Here is an 18,204-nt window from a genome sequence, read left to right as displayed (position 1 = left end):
CCTTTAATGGTTGGGTAGGAGAGGCAATTTCAGGTGGTGTGGTTTGCATGAGAAGCTATACCTGCTGAAATATCTATTTCTACACAATGCTAAAGGCACAGGATTCCTCTTTTGCATCTGGTCACCCTAATTCAGCAACAGCACTTTGTTTTTTTGGAAGACAGCGCAGGATAGTTGCAAGTGTGGCATCAGCAGGTCAGAAACAAAGTCTGCTCAGACTCCACAAATGCCTTGGGAAACTTTAGGAAATAAAACTTTTCATGGGATGGAGATGTGGTGTTAATAGGAACCTCCACCTGTAATTTCTGCTTGCTGTGCTGCTGTTTAGTTACATAAAGGAACCAAATATAGTGACAATAAACATTTGCTAGGCATAAGAGATGGGATAGGTTGGATCAAGGGACCAATTTATTCTACTGTCTACTGAGACTGGGGAAAGTCTAAGCTGTTGTGACCTATGAAAGTTATTATGACATTATTGACATATCCTGACTTTTTAAATCAAGAAGCTATTAGGCCTCATTATTTTGTTGTGATATGAGCAGGTTCACTGCTCTTTCTATAAACAAATATTGTGCCTCAAGTGCTCTTTCTGGACTTTTATTATCAAGGACACATACAAGCTACATTTTTTATTTTATCGGTCTCTTGTAAGGGAAAGAATGCTAATTCAAACGGCTAATGTACTTTTTTTGAGCATTTGCCTTTGCAAGGAGCTGAACTTTTTGTTAAGGAAAATGTTTACATGGCCTCTTCTTAATAAAGTTTACAGGAAATCATCTAAATTAATATGCTCATTATAATGAACTTTTTTTTATTACCTTGTTAAAAATACAATTTAGTCAAGAATCCATCTATAGGAAATATGAAAATCTGAGATTTTCTTAGGGAGCCACATTATTAAACGTCAAATGATTAAAAAGGAGAGATATAATTAAAACTATAAACATCCCTCTAACTTTACCAGGGAAAGTAATTTTACAATCAAAAACATCTCTGAATCAAATATTTATTGGGTTGTAATTATATTGCCAGATGAAGCCATGGAGGTTTCAGAAGCCCTACACAAGACATTACCCTTGCAGCTCCAGGCATTTTAGACAGGGTTTATTTATTTTTGATCCTTATTATGATAAATTTACCAGAATGGTTTATGAAAGCACAACATGATTTTTTCCCATTAATCTCTGGCTAAGGACATTAAAGAGCCATTTTTAATGAAAGTAGGCAGTTTCATCATATGTTGTATGCTTTTAGCGTCTATGAAAAATTGGTATATTTTGGAATGTGCTGTTCTCATTTGATATATAAATGCAGCAGCATTTAATTCATCATGGGTTAAATATAGATTCCTCCTCACAAACATTAATTCGTGTTGTGGTGCTATGGGGTGGGGGAGAGAGATGATGAAACAATAGAATCATGGAATTTCTGAGTTGGATGGGAAGTCAAGGGGTTATCTAATCTAACCCCCTGAAATGCAGAAATAATAGCTAAAGAATCTGTGACAGAAGGCCATCCAACCTTTGTTTAAAAACCTCCTTTGAAAGAGCGTCCATTACCTTTCAAGTTGTCTGTTCCACTATTGAATAGCTCTTACTGTCAGAAAGTTCTTCCTAATGATTAGTCAGAATCAGCTTTCTTGTAATTTGAATCCACTGGCTTGGGCCCTACCCTCAGGAACAGTGGAAAATAAGCTTGCCCCCTCTTCCATGTGGTAGCCCTTCAGATATTTGAAGATCAAATGATTGTAGAGTTGGAAGGGATCCCAAGGATCATCCAATCCAACCCCCTACAATGCAGGAATCTCAATTGTATTTCCTTTCAGTCACCGCCCAAGACATACCCAACTCCCTCAACTATTAAGAAGTGCATTTTTTGCTGCCATAGCCAAGAATAGGAAGTGACCTAGCATATTTCATTTAATGTTCTGGTCCTGCGGTGCATTTACAACAGTGCTCAGAATGAGCCAGTCATCTAGAGCAGTGTTTCCCAACCGGTGTTCCGCGGCACACTAGTGTGCCGTGAGAAGTTGGCTGGTGTGCCGTGGGAGGGAGGCGGGCGAGTCGGGCGGTGAGAGGCGGCGGCGGTGAGGATCCGCGTCGAGCCAGGGGCGGCTCCGCGGTGGTGGTGCCGAGGTTTCTCTCTCCATTCTCCCCTCACACACACACACACACAGGAAATAACACAGGATCAGCTGACAGGACCCAGCCAATGGGGCGGCGGCGGGGCAGCGCGTGCAAAAGGGAGGAGCGGGAGACAGCGGACGAGGAGGAGGCCGGCATGTCCGGGCAGCGGCAGCAACAACAGCAGCAGCAACTCCCGGCGACGGCTCCTCAAGCCCCGGGCAACCCTACTCCCTCACCGGCCTCGGCCGCCCTCCTGCTCCACCCGCCGCCGCCTCCCCCGCCGCCGCCGGCCACCTCGGCCCCGCCGCCACCCCTCCTCCGCCCGCTATCGCCGCCACCACCACAACAGCCGCCGCCGCCTCAGCTGCCGCCGTCCCTCAGTCCCTCGCTTTGCTGCCTCCTCCCCCCCACCCCCAAAGCTTGGAGGTTCCCCGGCAAGGGGGAGGGAAAAAAATTGAAAACTTTCACTTTCGTGCATCCCTCCCGGCGTGACGCTGCGCGCTGACGTCACGGGGCTGTAATGGTGGTGTGCCGCGAGATTTTTTTCCTCAAACAAGTGTGCCTTTGCCCAAAAAAGGTTGGGAAACACTGATCTAGAGTGACACTGATCTGCAGCTTTTTGTCATTCCTAGGAGAGGCGAGTGCTTCAACAATGTGGGACAACAACGCTTGGATTTTCTTCTATGACAACAGTACAGAAGGGGAGCCTCCATTCTTAATACAGGACTTCATCCATGCCTTCCAGCCAAATGCAAAGCTGATTGTTATGCTTAGGGATCCTGTTGAAAGGTTAGCAAGCAATATTTACATAGTATCAAAGAAATGTATTTTATTCTTTTTATTTGTTCTCATGGATAGTTGACAGCTGCCCCCAAAATTGGTAAGTTGAGAGCAGCATAACTCACCTGCAACTCGACTCCATAAACACTCGTACCACCTCATTGAATCCATTGTTTTAAAAAACTTGTTTTTAATATGACTAATACAATCTGGAAAGCTATAGTGTTTTTAGTGTATAAATGGATTCTTTAGGAAGCTCTAGCCCAGTAGCCTGATGCAATCCCCCAAGACTTCAACAACATTGGTAACAGCAATAGAGAAAAGAAAATTTAAAGTAGACATGGTACGACAGAGGGCAGAGAGGTTTGAACCTCTCCACCCAGCCCTGATGCAAATTGCCCCCCTCACTATTTATCAGATTGATCATTTGATGAGGGGGGCACCTCCCTCTCCCTGTCAGCTAATTCACTTAGCTTACCTTAGGAAGATGTGTGAGTGCATGCGAGAGGGTGGAGTAGCCACACCCACCACTGGCATGTGGCTCTGGACCAAAGGACGAATGTTCCTTGTTTTGCTTAGTGTTCAGAATAAGGTGAATTACAGTCTCTGGTAGCTTTGACTTCCCATTCTGAATTAATTAATCACATTTTCAATCCTCATTTCCATATATTGGAAAAACTTTGAATACATTTAATTCTTGTGCATGATCTGGGAAAGAGTTAATACAGTATGCAATCTGAACTGATATGAGTTGTAAAATTGAACAAGTAAAACTCCCATAACAGATAATCTTTCATCTTGTTGACATTAGCAGAGATGCAAGTAACTATGGAAACCGGGAACTGTGTGGAGATCCCAGTTGCTTAGGGCAATTTCAGTGTGAAAAAGGCAAATGTATCCCATCTGCTATAAGGCATGGAAATAAAGGTCAACAGGTTTTCCTCCCCTGCACAAGGTAGTGTGTACCTTGGTCAAGAGTCCACTCCAAGTTGTAGTGAAAGAAAAGGAAACACAGTTCTTCAGCCTTTGCTGACATGTACTCCTTAGCAGTAATATGGGAATAAATATTTTAACCCTCTTCACAGGATTCCACCGGCTTCTTAATATCCCTGTTTTTGGTGAGATATAAGGATTTGTTTGCCTTGTAATGCATGGTCCAATTCTCACCTTTTTTAAATGGTAAAGTGATTTATTTCAACAGTCACATGGTATTCTCTTATTATTTATTCGTAACATTTCTGTCCTGCTCTTCCTCCTGAAAGAGCCCATGGCAACTGGTATAGACAGTTTTATGGAACCATATAGCACCGTCTTTTCCTAAGGATTTAAGTAAAAAAGCCTTGATGATATGATTAAGCTCAGGTCTCATTAACTATATTCAAAAGACGTCTCATCATATGTAAAATGACAGATAATAGTAATATTATATTAAGGTCGCCACATCCAGGCTTGGCATTGGCATTTGGAGCTCTTACATCCTGGCAAGGCCCACTAGCGCTGAGGTCTGCTTTTTATAATTAGTTTGGGATAAATCAGAACAAAGCTTTAAATTTCAAACAACCATTCCTCTGAGTATATAAATCATTATTAGGAGTGGATTCCATGACTTTCATCCTTTTACTGTTACGGCAGAAAGAGGTGAAACTATAAAGAACTTTGGACATCTGAGGAATGCAGGACAGCTGAAATTCAGGTCCCAACCCCCACCTGTTATTCCAATGGTTTTTGGTCAAAGTATTGCTTATTTCTAGCTTGAAGTAATAACATTTGTTTTCTGGAAATATTTAAGTTTCCTCAGTTTACTAAAGGCATGTTCAGTTCTTTTCTTCTTTTGTGTATATTTTAGGCAGAGGCTAGCAACATATATTGGAAAGCAATATATGTTGCTCTGCAGGCCCCAGGCAAGGACAGTAAAGGAAAATATCATCTGTAATACTCAGCCACATCTTTTGATGTGAGCTTATGCACATGAAGGCAGTGGTTTCCAAACTGTCCACACTCCACCCCATGGACCCCTTGAAGATTGCCCAGGGTCTTGGTGGATCACTTAATTATTTTTTCTGCCTGTTGTAGCAATTGAAATGTGCTGTGCCAGATGCTATATGATTCTTAATTTTATTTTTATTGCTCTTTTTTCTCATATATTGTACTTCATTGTATTGCAGTTTGAATGCCATAGGATTCAGATCCTAATATAATAAAATGCAAAATGTGAAACAAAAGAAGCAATAAAAGTACAATTCAAAAATCAATACTTATATTTAATGTGATGAATATGTCATCTTCAACTACAAATCCACAGACCATCTGGGTGAAGTTTATGGACCATAGTTTGGGACCCCCAACTCTAAGGTGTATTTGTATTTGTGGTTCTTTTTCTTGGTTCTGTCAGCTATTATTTCCATACCTTCTCCATTCCTACCACAATGCTATACAGGCATTTGTGTAATCCTTGAAAAGAAAAAGTGGTGCAAGGGAGCACATAGTTGTCTCCCACAAGTCTATGTGCTCCTCCTTTCTAGCCTCATGGCACATATCTCCCCTTTTTGTATTTAAAAAGAAACAAGCAAGCTTCCTTACCACTGCCATATCACTCACTGTTGCTTACTTTTGTGCAATGAGAATACTACAGTTGCAGGATCAGAAGCTTATTCTGCTGCTGCAAAGATACACTTTTCTCTAGGGTGACTTGAGCAAGTCTCCTGCATCAATTCTGTTCCCCTCTTCCCCAAGGCTTTAATGTGCTGGCTTCAGTTTCCAAGGAATAGTCCTAAAGTTTCTTAGATAGTGCATTGCTTGTTGCCCTCCTGCCAGGTGTTTGAGAGAATGCCGCAGGTTTATACCTGCCTGTTGAAACATTAACATATCAGACCACTGATCCATCTAGCTCAGTCTTGTTGACAGCGACTGATAACAGCTCTCCAGGATTTCAAGCAGGAGCTGCTCCCAGCTGTTATCACTTTTTGTCCCTCACAGCGGCGTAGCGTGAGTTGTCAGCACCCGGGGCAACGCAAGTAATTTGCGCCCCCTAACCCGGGGCAAGGCAAGTAATTTGCGCCCCCCCTAACCTGTGAGTTGCCGCTGGCGCTGCCGCCCAAACGACGCCGCTTGCCCGGAGGAGGAGGGGGGCAGAGAGGCGAGGAAAATGCAACGGCCCAGCAGCTGCAGCAGCAGCGGCGGAGGCGGGGCTGTGAGAAGGGGCTGCCTGGTGCGTCCTCCGCGGCGAGCGCTGAGAGCCGCTGCCTGCCGGGCGCCTTCAGCCCGGACGCGCGCACAGCTCGTCGGTTCCGCGAGACATGCGGCTCCGCTACAGCCTGCGCCCGAAGCTCTTCGGCGACTCCGGAGGCAGCGAGCGCGCCCCCCCCAGATGTTGCGCTCGGTGCGGCTGGCCCCCCTGGCACCCCCCACGCTACGCCACTGGTCCCTCATCAGCCATTTTGGGGTACACAACAGGTTTCAATCTGTCTATTAAAACTAATGGAGGCATGATGCCTGCATTGAGTTCAGTGGGCACATTGGATTTTTTTGTGAACATTTTATTTTCAAGCATTCACAAAAGCTCGAAGGCTTTTGCGAGTGCTTGAAAATAAAATGTTCTCAGTGGAAATGCTTGGAAAACTCAAATGATTTTCAAGTGGAACATGGGGATTTTTGTTCATCTCTAACACAGTGGTGCTGAAATAAAAAAATTCCTTCCAGTAGCACCTTAAAGACCAACTAAGTTAGTTCTTGGTATGAGCTTTCGTGTGCATGCACACTTCTTCAGATACTGTGGTGCTGGTTAGAACAGAGCTGGAAGGTCAAACTCAGCAGACTGAACAAGAGAGACTCTATATATAGGAGGGCTAGCTTACCACATTTGTGAAGTAATACACATTAGCATCTAAAGAGAAGGGGGGTCGGGGTATAAAACTATTAAAGAGGCTATAATTACTTGCACCACTGGTTGAAAATAGTAACTTGTGGAATTTAGGAATGAGATTATTTTTGTAGGGAAATGATAACTTTTATCCCTATTTAAAGGTTCCGTTCATATGCTGTTTCTGATCAGCTTATACTTAGGGAGAGCTGTGGATTCATGCAAGATCACATGTTCTTTTCCTGATACAAGGGAAGATGTAAATCTTAAACTGGCCCATTGTGACATTAAATTCCTTCCAAGAAGTTTTAGTCATGCCATATTCAAATAAATGGATGAACGTATGGTGCATTCATTTCCCCCCTGTGAAAAGGAGGTACAGTGGGAAGTAGGGGAGGAAGTAAAATCTGATCAGGCTCATAGACTATTTGCCTTGTCTCATTTGATTTGTGTCCATAGGCTCTGCCTCTTTCCAGATTAGTCATTTTTACAAAATGGGAGAAAAGGTGGTAAATCAGTTTCCAGTGCCATCAGCATTTCCTGCATCATGGCCACATATATAAAAATCAAATATTAGAATGTAAATTGGCTTTTATTTTTTTTTATTTTTTGAAAGATAGTCATAGGGAAAACACACTACCGTCTGATGTGAATGTTTTCCTTATTAGAATTCTTTTCTCATCAGCAGCACTACATAGAATAAGAGCTGTCAACAGTAGTGCTCCCCATTGCCCAAGTCACCTCATGGCCCCTGCATGGCAGACAGTGCACTGTTGACTTGATAAATATATTTTGTGGCCTCTGAATGTTAACAGATGGTAATTGTATGCAAGAGAGCTGGATGAAGTGGCTTTCTTCTGTAAATGATCTGGAAATGCTCTGCAATATGACTCTAATATTCACCAGCTGTTGCTTTAGTGTCTGTCTCATATCGTAATATACCCCCTTAACTTGGGAGATACCAATTTTGTCCACTTGTAATGGATACAGTTTCCGTTACAATAGATTGTGCATTTTCTCTCACCACGAGATAAATCTAACCCTATATGTACTGCTGAATTGTAAATTCTTTAGTCCTGACAGCCAAGTAGCATAACTGTGCCTTGCCATAATGTAAATATTTGATGGGTAGAGTAAAGACCCACATGCTGGTTTCATCCTAACCTAAGGGAGGTTACACCAATATCACTATTTATTTAATTGTTTTGGGGTTTTCTTTAGAGGAATGCTGTAGGGATGGAGAAAGAAAAACTAAGAGTCCTAAACTGGACTGGAGTTAAATATGTGTTTTATGTCTAGAAAAATTGTACACTGATATACAGCATAGCTTCCCCCTGTAAACTAATTGACTTCCAGTCATTTTGAGCCATGGAATTCTATAATTACGTAGCTCAGCTGTAAAATATCTTCAGAGATATTAGTATTTGGCCAAAAGAGAATCTGTGTTATCTTGGGCCTGGAAGAGAATACAATGGCCATGGTTGTGGTAATGCCTAGATATTCCTCATTGGTGCTATTCCCCTTAATATTCCAGCAGTAGCTGCAGTGCACATATTTTCCTTTCCTAGAATCTGCACGAAACAAGGGGATTCATACAGCAATTTATTTAATAGTTTAAACTTAGAAATGCAACAGAACACTATGGCAGCTGCACTTGCAGTTGCTCTTCTGCTGCCCTAGCACTTCATGTGACTGTTGTGTTATGGCATGCCTGCTCACTCACTTTTCCTTTCCAATGCCTTTGTTTTCCTTCTCTTTTCCTTCTGGCATTAGAGAGACAAGCAGGCAGCTACCATGTAGCTGCATGTTTCCTTAGTTGTGGAAAAACACATTTCTGTACCATGACAACACAGAGGGAAGAGGAACAGTCACACCGTTGAGAGCTGCAGGCCCATGTGACCACCCGTGAACATTTATTTAAAGCCTGGTTCAGCCTTTCATTTTTGCTATCATTAAACAGCTTCTGCAAAATTGTTAAAATAGGGAACACATCAAGAACCAAGTATTTATGCTGATAGAATTGAAATATGGAACTGTGCTTGAAAGAAATGGTTCCACTTTTTATGCTAGGTTCCATTTCCTCTGCAATCTTTTCTGATGAAGAGGCAGTCATGTGCACCTACACTTAATTGTGATAGATTATGGCAGTCGGTAGCAGCATCAAGTGAGCCATAAGTAGCAAGAGCAGCTGAAATCCTCATCAGCAAATATTTGGTTTTTATAAAGATGTCCCACAAAGTAAAATAAATAAATAAATAAGGAAATATCCTACAACTTCTACAGATTTCATTAGAATACAGTGGTACCTCGCAAGACGAATGCCGTGCAAGACGAAAGAGTTTTCCGTTTTTTGAGTCGTTCCGCAAGACGAATTTCCCTATGGGCTTGCTTCGCAAGACAAAATGTCTTGCGAGTTCTTGCGAGTTTGTTTCCTTTTTCTTAAAGCCGCTAAGCCGTTAATAGCTGCTAAGCCGTTAATAGCCGCTAAGCCGCTAAGCCGCTAATAGCCGCTAAGCCGCTAATAGCCGTGCTTCGCAAGACGAAAAAACCGCAAGACGAAGAGACTCGCGGAACGGATTAATTTCGTCTTGCGAGGCACCACTGTATGAGAATCTCTGTCTACATGAAGTCCCCTTGCTGTACCATAGTTTAATCACTAAACTGTGTAGGGTGTGCTTCAGCCATCTCTTCTCCCCTGCATCTGGGAGAAGGACTTCCTAAGCTTTTCATTTTAATCAACCCTTTAGTTAGCTAACAGTTTTAACCTCCTTTTCTCTGAGGCAGGGACTGTGGTATAACTCTAATAATGGTACGTCTCAAAAACATAGGAAGTTGTAACCTTGGTTTCTGAAGCTGTACTGCTTCAATAAACCATAGTCAATGTGAACCAGGTTCCCTAGTTCAGCAAAGTCCCCCTCTTGGCCATGCAGAGGGAGGAGAGTTTTGAGAGCTCAAGGCTTGTGCATAAACCATATTTTATCTGGACATACAAACATGAACATATGTATCTCTAACAACTCTTGGGAAAATCAATTTCATTCCCTCTTTGGAGAAATGTTCTACCAAGAGAAACTAAGGCTGCAATCTTAATCCATACTTACCTGGGAGTATGTTCCACTGATCTCTGAGTCTTAATTTTGAGTAGACATATATAGGATTCTGTTGTGACACACATACATAAACAGACTATTCAGGAAAAGGTAATCAGAAAGCAGATTGGTTTCAGTTAAAGGGTTTGGAGAAGGAGATAAGACTCTTTCTAAAGGCCATTGTACTTAACCAAGATATAGGCCTGAGTTTCCTGTAATGGGAAAATTGGTTATAAGAATCTGATTGGTCTTTTAAGATATACATTTTAGTGAATTGTTTTTGTTTTAAAAAAGTATAACTGATAGACCATTGACAGAGCATACTGTGCTGGGCATGGTTCTGCTAATATTCAGACAAGTGATAACAACAGAAAGCACACAGAGAGAAACATATTTGAAGTTGATTATAATCAAAATGAATGACAGATCCCCAGTTTTTTGAGGAATATCCCTTGGTATCTAGCAAAATATTAGCTGTTATGGGTGTAAATTGCATAATAGTAATCACAATGCAGGGTTGCCATATTTCAGAAAGTGAAAATCCGGACAGGAAAGTTGTTAAGCCCCCCCCCCCATTTTTTTTGAAGCTTTTGAGCTATTTTTAAATGACACTCCCAGCACGGGTTGCCATATGTCCAGATTATCCCAGACGTTAAAGTGATTTCCACTCTATCACAATTGTGACTAGCTTAGTTGCAATTCTTATTTCTTGATCCTAAGCTCTAGGGGGTAACTTCATGGTTATGTAAGTAAAGAAAGCTGCCGCCCTCCTATAAGATTAGATTTTAATTCTGAGACAGAATTTCATACTCGCATTCTATTTTGGAATGGATATGTATGATCATGTTGTTTATTTTTATCTGTTTAAGTTTCCTACCATCTTGAGCAAGCATAGAGAAACTGCAGTCCTCCAGATCTTGTTAGACCACAACTCCCATCAGCCCTAGCCAGCATGATTGGTAGCCCACCAACATCTGGATGGCCACAGGTTCCCCACCTCGGATCTAGTGAATGTGATTAAATGGTGTTGGCAAGAAAGAGCCATCTAAATGAGCTGCATATGCCAGCCATCCTTTTGGCTCACTTTCTTGGCCACCTTCTCGCCTGTCTAACCTAGATAGCAAGCGCTATTAGCTAGCACTGATGTTACTCAAGGCAGAAATTGCAAACTTCACCTTTCTCGATTTCTTTTGATAATGTGCTTTTAGTGAGTAACCTTCTTCTACACACACATTTCTGCAGGGAAAGTGGGGGAAAATTGTTTATGTTTCAAAGTGCTGCATTTAATGAATCGGCTGGCTCCATCCTTCCTGTTTTTCTCATATCTTCCAGTTTCACAGCCAACTATTTCATGCACAGTAAAACAGGCGGCTGCCTAAGGCAGCAAAATATTAAGCACGGCCAAATATTCAGCACGTCTGTATTGTCAGTGAAATATAAGCTGGGAGCGGCACACTTTTCTGTTTGTTTTCATTACACCTACAGACAGAGCTTCCCATTCGTACATGGCTCTGTTGTTATAACATACCACACAGAGACACAGCAGTTAGTGAGACCCTCCTTTCCCACCTCTGGCAGTTCTGACATCTCTGCTGCACTCTCTTTTCCTCCTTCTCATGAAAATCAATAGAGTTTTTATTCGTCACATGAAAGGAAGGGGGGATATCTTTCAAAGTAAACAAGCTTGAAGCTGCTAGCAGGTGTTTTACCTTAAAACATCTTTTAAAACAAAAGGTGACAGCGGGCTGAAGTAAAGTGTATCAAAATTCCAAGGTCAAGGTGGTTCCTAGGGATGAGTGTGACTTTGTGTAGCAGGCACAGGTCAGGGAAGGGGCCACAGCAGGAGGGAATCAACAGATAGTGAGACCAGAGGAGAGGTGACTGAAAAAGAGTGTTCGGTGGACACTGGACTGGAAAAGAAGACCCTGAAGGAAGGGTATTTGGAGGTGAGGAAGGCTTGAGAGTAAGATAACTGAAGATGGGGAATCAAAGAAAGGAGTGACTAATAAATAAGCAAAACTAATGAGAGTGGCCATGCGACTTGGATAATCAATATAAAAGTGGTAGCAAACAAGAATGAATAAGAGCAGCAAGGAATATAGTCTGCAAGGAGCAATATGGGGTCAAGATCTGAATCGTGTGGTTCATATGGCTAGTTTGAGAGATAAAAATGGTAAGTTAGCAAAGAGAAGACAAGTAATAGTATTATTAGATCTTGTTCCTATAATATTTGTTCTCATCTGACACCCCTGGCATGACCGAATAGATGGTGGGAAGATGCTGGGAAGTATGCTCCACTAAGGTGAGGTACTTGTAGGATTCCTTTGCCAGATAGGCAACTTGGATCAGCCTGGCATTTCAGTTTAATTTTCTTTGGAATGGAGCTGTGAGACTTCTGCTGGAATAAACAAGAAATTAAAGCACAACCTTACTATACAAATAGCACTCTTTCTTTTCTTGCCTGGACAATAGCTATTGGTTTATTACTATGATGATGATGTGTGATGGCTTAGCTGCAATTGTGCTTCAACTGTTCCTGTGTTATTTCATTTACAGACTGTATTCTGATTATCTTTACTTTGCAAGTGCTAACAAATCTGTAGAAGACTTCCATGAAAAAGTGGCTGAATCATTGCAGCTCTTTGAAAATTGCCTGGCAGATTACTCCCTGAGAGCCTGTGTGTACAACAACACCATTAACAATGCAATGCCTGTACGTACATTTCACTTCTCACTTGATATGATTCTTAGACAATAGAATTTCATGAAGCTGGTATTATCACATATTAGAATATGTAACAAATATATTACAGAGTTAGGGGAAAACACCAGAAAAAACCACTATCTTCATAAACTTGTGTTTGAACCTGGTGGTTCATATGACAAAGTCTTTCTGCTTAAAAATAAATCCATCCACATAGAAGACAAAAGGCTGGATCTTCTTCTAAATTGGGGATTTAACTGTTTATCTTTGGTAAGAAGGGAGCATTCCATCAGGTGAGCACCCAGCTAGAGCATTAATGTACTATCCCCTTTCATGTACTATCCCCTTTCTCCTCTGTGAGGAACCTTTACAGCATTTGGGTCTTTTTAGTCTGGAGGGAAAGGGAAGTAAAGGGGAACATGATAGAGGTGTATAGAATTATGCATGGCACAGTGAAAATGAAGACGGGGGCATTTTTCTACTTTTCTCATAACACTGGTCTAGAACAAGAGATTATCCAATGAAGCTGAATGTTGGAAAGTCAGAAGTACTTCTTCACACAATGCATACTTAAGATATAAAATTTGCTGCCACAAGATATGGTCATGGTCACCAGCTTGGCTTTCAAAGGGGATTAGACAAATCCAATGGCTGTTTGCCATGGTGGCTGCATGCTGCCTCCCGTATCGGAGGGCAGCATAACAGCTGAGGGAGAACTATCATCTCCCCTCTGGGCTTTCCTGATGCATGTATGCCAGGGTTGCCAACTTTTCTGGGTCCGTGGGCACATTTGCAAACCAGGTAAACTGTTGTGGGTACAATGGAAGTGCTGCAGCTGTACGCATGAGCCCTGCAAGTATGCACAACACATGCACACTCACTTTCTCCCCATCTCCATTTAGGCTTTAAAAATGTTTTGTTGTTTTTTTTTTTGCTGTTTTTCAAGCCTAATATGGGTGCAGAGGCAGAGGTAAGAAGTTAGCCTTCCAAAGTCTAATTTCAGGAATGGGAGTCCTCTGCTATAGCAAATATGGTGACCCACGAGTATGTCACATTCCTGCAATAAAACTATGCCTTGCATAATCTCACTTATTGTTGTCTGCCATGGCCAATTCATTTGGAGTGTTTTCTTAAAACAATAATTGATTTTGTTTTTCATTCTTTTAGGTAAGGCTCCAGGTTGGTCTGTATGTTGTTTTTCTCTTGGACTGGCTGACAGTTTTTAATAAAGATCAAATACTAGTTCTCCGCTTGGAGGATCATGCATCCAACGTTAAGTTTACTATGCACATGGTGTTCCAGTTTCTGGATTTAGGTAGGAAATTTTCTGACCTTTCTGATTAAAGCACAATTTAATGAAATTGCCCTGTTTTTCTAAGGCTCTGCTTCAGCCCCCTTCCTAAATCTGCTCCCAGACAGTCTCTGGTAATTGCTCTGTAGTTAGATCACATATATTCAAATTTAAAGAAAAACAAGTTGCTTAAATTTAGCCATTCTTTGTCTTTTAACCAAGAGGTATGCTATTTTAAATTTAATTTTAATCCACAGGTTCATGTTACCTTTGGGTCACTTGCCACATGCTTTCCTATGTAGATAGTATAAGAATATTGCATTTAAGAATGTTGCATGTTCATTGGAAGAACTGGCAGATGTACAGACTTATGAAGTAGTGCAGTTGCATCAAGTTATGGCTGCACACTCCCCCCCTCCACATGGAGCAATTTAGTGATTATCTATATCAAAAATGGCCTTCAGTGAACCATTTCTATGTGGAAATGTGCTGCTATGCTAAATAGCAGCCTTTAGGTCCGGTTTGGGAATCAGGCATGGGGAACCGTGCTCCACAGGCTAAATTAGGCCCACCAGGGATTCTAATTTGGCCCATGAGGCCATTTTTTCTTTTGCCGTGTCCACCTGCTGCCATCTGTGGGTAAGGGAAAGCTGCAACTGCAAAGGAACAATCGGGAGCATTTGAGTGTGGTTCCAATTGTTCCCCTACAAATGGGACTTGGGTTTGGTGTTTTTTGTTTAAATGGCACCAATGCAAGTCCTGCTGGGAACTGCTCCACTTAGGAGCTCCCAGGTGGAGCTGATTCCTGGGCTTGTATTCAGCTCCACCCAGATGTCAAGGTGGCCTACCTCTGCTTTAGATCATCAAAAGGTTGCAGCATGTAATATATTTCAAAAGTGAATTGCTATCATTTTTGCATGAGGGTGTGCTGGACCTATATGCATGAGTGACATAAATGCTTCCTGACATCAGGAGCTCCATCATAAGAGGATAACTTTTAAGAAAAAAGGAGAAAGAATGTACATTCATGATTATTTTATGCTAAATTGTTCCGAGAAAACAATCAGCCATAAGGATTTATTCTGTTTGGATGAAGGTTGGTTTAGACATTTTAAAAATAGATGAACAATTCATGCTGCTTACGATGCAAAATGATTTAAGTGATACATGGGGGATGGAATCATATTATGCTTTAAATGCAGCTAACTTTTAAGTATTTAAAAACTGTCTAAATACTACAGAACATAACCTGGAGTAGAACAGTTGCATTAAACTTGTATTAATATGTGGGAATTAGGGTGTTGAGCTAGAACGATCCAGCACCAGCAGGGAATTTTTTTTTTACATTGTGTAAAGAAATAAAAGAACACATATTTACTTAGAATGGCTTGCAAGTGGAACAGGAGTCACACTCTTCATGTTTTCACATGGTCCCTCTGAATTAACATACCTAGGGTTGTATCCAGCTAAGTTCTATTCACAGTAGACTCACTGAAAATAAAGGCCCAAAGTTAATTATATTCATTCTTTTCAAGGGGCGTACTCTTGAGTAGGACAAAATGGCTAGAACTCCTATTTCTGCATCTCAAGCTCACGCTCCTATGGGGCTGTAATAGGTATGAGTTACTCGTGCATAAACTGGTGCCTTTCTCGGTTAATTTGCCTTGTTAAACCTTTCTGACTGCACAGCCCCTTCTCAACGTGGCTGCCTCAGTCACTGGCAGAATCCGTCAGTGGGCGTTTCTTGAACCTCTTCCAACATAAAAGTTGTTTGACACCCAGTCTCCTCCTCCTCTCACTGCGCGGGAGTCTTCTGCGCAGGGAAGGCATGGGTAGCGGAGGACCTGGGCTCTCCTCACTGATGTCCAGTGAAGAGTCCTGGAGCCCTCTCTCCAATTCCCCCGTCTGCCCCCCTTTATCCCTGGTGTTGCGCTGATTGGCTTCCCCCTCTACTGAGCTGTTTCTCCCCCTGCTGCTGGGTCCTTCGCCAGCATCATCTGGGAGCCTCCCCTTCGCCTCTCGCTCCGATGTCAGTTCCCTGACAGGGGCAAACAATGATCTGAGGTTAAATGCATGCAAGCATTCAATATGCATGAATTCTCTTCCTTAAAGAGTGGGAATGTCAGTGAACATAACCAGAGCCATTGTGCAAGAGAAGGGGAGAATTAACCCTTTCCTCACATAATGGAGTCGCACTGAAAAAGGTCCTTAATGACAACTTCAAGGAGCATAAGGCTATCAGTGGCTACTAGCCATGATGACAATGTTCTATCTCCACTGTTGGAGACAGCATGCTTCTGAATACCAGTTTCCGGGAATCACAAGTAGGAAGAGTGTTGTTGTGCTCAAGTCTTGCTTCTATGGTTTCCACAAGCATCTGGTTTGCTACTGTGAGAACAGGGCACAGGACTAGATGTGCCTTTGGCCTGATCCAGCAGAGAGCTCTTCTTCTTCATATACGTTCTTTCCAAAGCTGCTATATTAGCCCTAGCAGAGAAGTTTCCATTGGCATCAATAGCAGTTGCGGATGGGGGATTTTTGGTGCATGTACAGAAAAGGCTAAGCTTCCTCTCTACATTCCATGGGGCTGTTTATCCCTACCAGCTGAAAAGAACAAAAGAACAACAATTTAAAAACCAAAATCTTGTATAGTAAATGCTTGCAAACATTTCATGCCATGTATAGTTTGGTCCTAATAAAAGGGGTGGCGTGTGCTTCAGGCACTGCCAAGAAGTCATGCTTCCTGTTCAGACAACAAGCTATAATGTCCAAAAGCCACGTTTATACATCTCATGTCACTTAACTTAGAAATGTTTGAGGAAATGCATAACAGAAAGCTGTACAAGCATATTTTGTGGTTATCTTTTTCTTTTTCTTAATTTTACTACAGGTGCTCTAAGTGAAAAAGAAGAAGCTCTAATTACCAAAAGTCCTGCATCAAACACTAGGAGGCCTGAAGATCGCAATTTGGGCCCTATGTTACCTATCACAAAGGAAATTCTACGAGATTTCTATCAGCCTTTCAACACAAAACTGGCTCAAGTTCTTTCTGATGAAGCTTTTTTATGGAAAAAATCCTGATGTGTCAATTCCGGTACCACAAACACAGTGCTTGGGATTATTTTTAAAACTTGTTTTCAGCTGTAAGCAATTGCCCACTCTGAGGCCAAGCAAGCCTACTGCAGTTAAATCTTTGTCTCCACGTTCAGCATACAATATGTCAACGAAGTTATATCAGATTTGCCATAGAAGAACATAAAGCTCTATCAATGTCTTTTGTAAACTTCTCTCTCTCTCAGCAAACAGTGCGCCAATAGCCTTGATATGAAGCAGTCTCGCATTCTGTGGTTATGGTTTTTGAAATGCCATTTTTAAGCTATTGTTACAGTACAGAAAGCACTAGCCACCTAAAAATGCACATTCATTCTAATTTTTAAGATATGTCTCGCGTTCTTTTGAAACTATTCAAAACAGCTTTTTAACCATTAAAAGTTAATTGATTTTCATCTGGAAGTCTGTTTTTAATTTCAACAAACTCTTCAATATGTGTTCTCTTTGCCCATAATAAACCTATTGAATCTGCCTGAGCTGTGTAACTTAATTCAAAACCAAGTAACTTTTTAATGGATTATTGTGTTTTAGTAAGCCCAAAGCAGAATGAATCCTTCCCCTGTAACAGTGATCAAGAGAAGAATTTTCTCAATGGTGACTTACTCTAAAATATTAATTGAAAAGAGGGCTGACTTTCAAACTGATGTAAGAATATGATCCAGTCATAAGTTTACAATCAAATAAAATAAAAGAAGAGGGAGGGAAATTATAGCTTTGCTTTTCGTTTGGCATAGTTATGTGCTGTTTCTGTCCCTATGCAATATGGGTCTCATCCAAAAGCTATCAAAAGTACTGGGAGTTTGACTTACAGAGCAGATCTAGCTATAGAATTACAATATTCCACTGAAGTACACAGCCTAAAATCCTGATGATTAGGCCTGATGATTAGCTTAGGCCAGGTGTGGTTAATATTTTCAGCCCAAGGGCAGCATTCAAGAATGGCCACATGCTAGGACAAAGTGGTTTGGGCCACCAAACATGCACTTGCTCTAATTTGTGCATGCATACACACAGAATACAAATTCGCCACACATACTCATACACACACAAATTCATGCATACACATATTGAGTTGACTTCCCTCACTATCCATTCTAGACCAATGAGCTTTTTGATTAGCTCCTTGAGCCTTCCCCCCAAGGAACTTCTCAGGGTCCAAGTAATCCATTCTGAAGTAGTACTTATTCACATTATCTCCCCCTCATGCATGTGAAGCCCCTATCTGAACAAGGGTTTGAGAC

The 18,204-nt window shown here is 41.6% G+C and overlaps 1 protein-coding gene across 1 annotated transcript in view; it reads left to right on the top strand.

The window, feature by feature from the left end:
• Positions 1 to 17,358, top strand: part of CHST15 (carbohydrate sulfotransferase 15) — an 83,969-nt gene extending 66,611 nt beyond the window's left edge. Inside the window, exons 5-8 of the mRNA XM_081193011.1 lie at positions 2,762 to 2,918; positions 12,414 to 12,570; positions 13,729 to 13,876; positions 16,743 to 17,358. Of these exons, the coding sequence (XP_081049137.1) occupies positions 2,762 to 2,918; positions 12,414 to 12,570; positions 13,729 to 13,876; positions 16,743 to 16,933 (653 nt within the window). The 3' untranslated portion in view covers positions 16,934 to 17,358. The remainder of the gene's footprint in view (positions 1 to 2,761; positions 2,919 to 12,413; positions 12,571 to 13,728; positions 13,877 to 16,742) is intronic.
• Positions 17,359 to 18,204: the final 846 nt, after the last annotated feature.

The sequence above is a fragment of the Podarcis bocagei genome (genome assembly GCF_964188305.1).
Source record: "Podarcis bocagei genome assembly, chromosome: 4".
Taxonomy (NCBI): domain Eukaryota; kingdom Metazoa; phylum Chordata; class Lepidosauria; order Squamata; family Lacertidae; genus Podarcis; species Podarcis bocagei.
The sequence above is the reverse complement of the archived record's forward strand: the minus strand, read 5'-3'. Positions and strand labels throughout refer to the sequence as shown.